Source organism: Coptis chinensis, chromosome 2 (assembly GCF_015680905.1).
Source record: "Coptis chinensis isolate HL-2020 chromosome 2, ASM1568090v1, whole genome shotgun sequence".
NCBI lineage: Eukaryota > Viridiplantae > Streptophyta > Magnoliopsida > Ranunculales > Ranunculaceae > Coptis > Coptis chinensis.
In genome coordinates, this window is record NC_141457.1 from 19,316,517 (window position 1) to 19,318,431 (window position 1,915).

At 45.5% G+C, this 1,915-nt stretch overlaps 1 protein-coding gene across 1 annotated transcript; it reads right to left on the reverse strand.

The window, feature by feature from the left end:
• Positions 1-553: 553 nt before the first annotated feature.
• Positions 554-1,120, reverse strand: LOC147515241 (uncharacterized). Its single transcript, XM_086592840.1, has one exon. The coding sequence runs from the start codon at positions 1,118-1,120 to the stop codon at positions 554-556; it is 567 nt and encodes a 188-aa protein (XP_086448966.1).
• Positions 1,121-1,915: the final 795 nt, after the last annotated feature.

Here is a 1,915-nt window from a genome sequence, read left to right on the forward strand (position 1 = left end):
ATTCCATTCTCCGATACAACATGCCCTAAGAATCTCATTTCATTCAACCAGAACTCACATCACTTGCTAAACTTGGCATAAAGCTGATGATCAACTAATGTTTGGAAGACAATCCTCAAGTGTTCCTTGTGTTCCGCCCTAGTCTTGGAATAAATCAAGATGTCATCTATGAATACGATAACAAATTGATCTAGGTATTTCCACATCACTCGGTGCATGAGATCCATAAATGCAGCCGGAGCATTGGTCAATCCAAATGGTAACACCAAGAACTCAAAATGCCCTAACCGTGTGCGGAAAGCTGTCTTCTGTATATCTTCTTCTCGAATTCTCATCTAATGGTAGCCTGTTCTGAGATCTATCTTCGAGAAATACTTGCCACCCCTTTCGAGCGAAGTGTGTTGATCCTAGGCAACGGATATTTGTTCTTGATGGTCACATTATTCAGACCGATAATCCACACATAATTAAAAAGACCCATCTTTCTTCTTCACAAACAACACGGTGCTCCCCAAGGTGGTGGCTTTCCCTTATAAACCCCAATCTTTTCAATTCATCTAAGCTGGGACTTGAGTTCTCTCATTTCGAGAGGAGCCATTCGATAAGGAATCATCGAAATAGGCGACGTTCCCGGCATTAGATCTATTACAAAATCTATCTCCCGCCAGGGAGGCAATCCCGGCAATGCATCTGGGAACACTGCCGCAAACTCACTAACTACAGGAACAAGCTCGGAAGATTCGAACTTCGGCCCTTGGAGACTAAGACCAGCTAACAATCCGTATCTATCATACTTGAAGTCAGACTTGGCCTTCACCACTCGAGATACTGTATTTCTAATCCCCTCAAACACAACCTCAGGCTTTCCCGGTACTCTAAGTGTCACTGTTTTGGCAAAACAATCTATATGGGCATGATACTTCCCTAACAAATCCATCCCTACGATGATATCGAAATCTTTTAGGTCCATCACCGTTAGATCGACTATCATCTCCCTATCACCTATCTTTATCACACAATGGTGACAAACTTCAAAGAACATAGTTTTCTTTCCTAGAGGAGTAGATAGAATAAGCTTCCTCCCGGTATTAACTACATCCAACCCAAGAATTTCCACCATAGTTTTAGAAATGAAGGAATGAGTAGCACCCGTATCAAACAAGACATGCACCTTATGAGTAAACAGACATATCATACCTTCAACCACTTGATCGGTGGCGCGATATCTGCCCCATAGCATTATATACCGGGCTTCCTCTTGGATCGATGCGGGATCCACAACTTCTTCCTCGGCACTAGATAATACACCCTTGGCTGTGGTCGTTCTTTGAAGAAGTGGACTTGGGACAAAACCGCTTGATATGCCCAAACTTCACACCGCAACTATAGCAAACCCACTCTCTCTCGACCCGATTTGTGTACTCGTGGTATTACAGATTGCAATCTAGCTCTCGACCACGAGGCCTCAAATTCTGCACGGTGCTCGGGTGCGAGAAGGAGCGGTACCCCTCGGTGGCCTCGTGGATCCACTCATCGGTCACCAGAAATCGGTAGACTCGTCTTTGCCTAACCACATTCAAACCCCGCGGTAATACGGTGGTGCCCTCCACGTGGTGCTGTTGAATGATGGCCTATACATCTATTTGCGACCACGAACCACTACCTTGGTAAAACTGCCTCTTTCCCCGTATCCCGCCTACCCGAGATGTCGACTGTCTTACCCTGCCAACCTCTTGCCTCTGAAGCAATAAGCGATCATCCACTCTTTTCAATACCTTGAGCCCTTCTCACGGCCTCAAAGCATAGGAATCGATCTGAAGGACCGACATCTTGCTCTGCATATACGGTTTCAGCCCGTCAATGAACTTCCTCGCCTTAGCTTTTTCCGTGGAAATCAACTCCTTCCCATATCGTG

Excerpts from the sequence above, each read along its gene's own strand:
- LOC147515241 (XM_086592840.1), bottom strand. The coding sequence starts at position 1,120 with ATGGTGGAAATTCTTGGGTTGGATGTAGTTAATACCGGGAGGAAGCTT.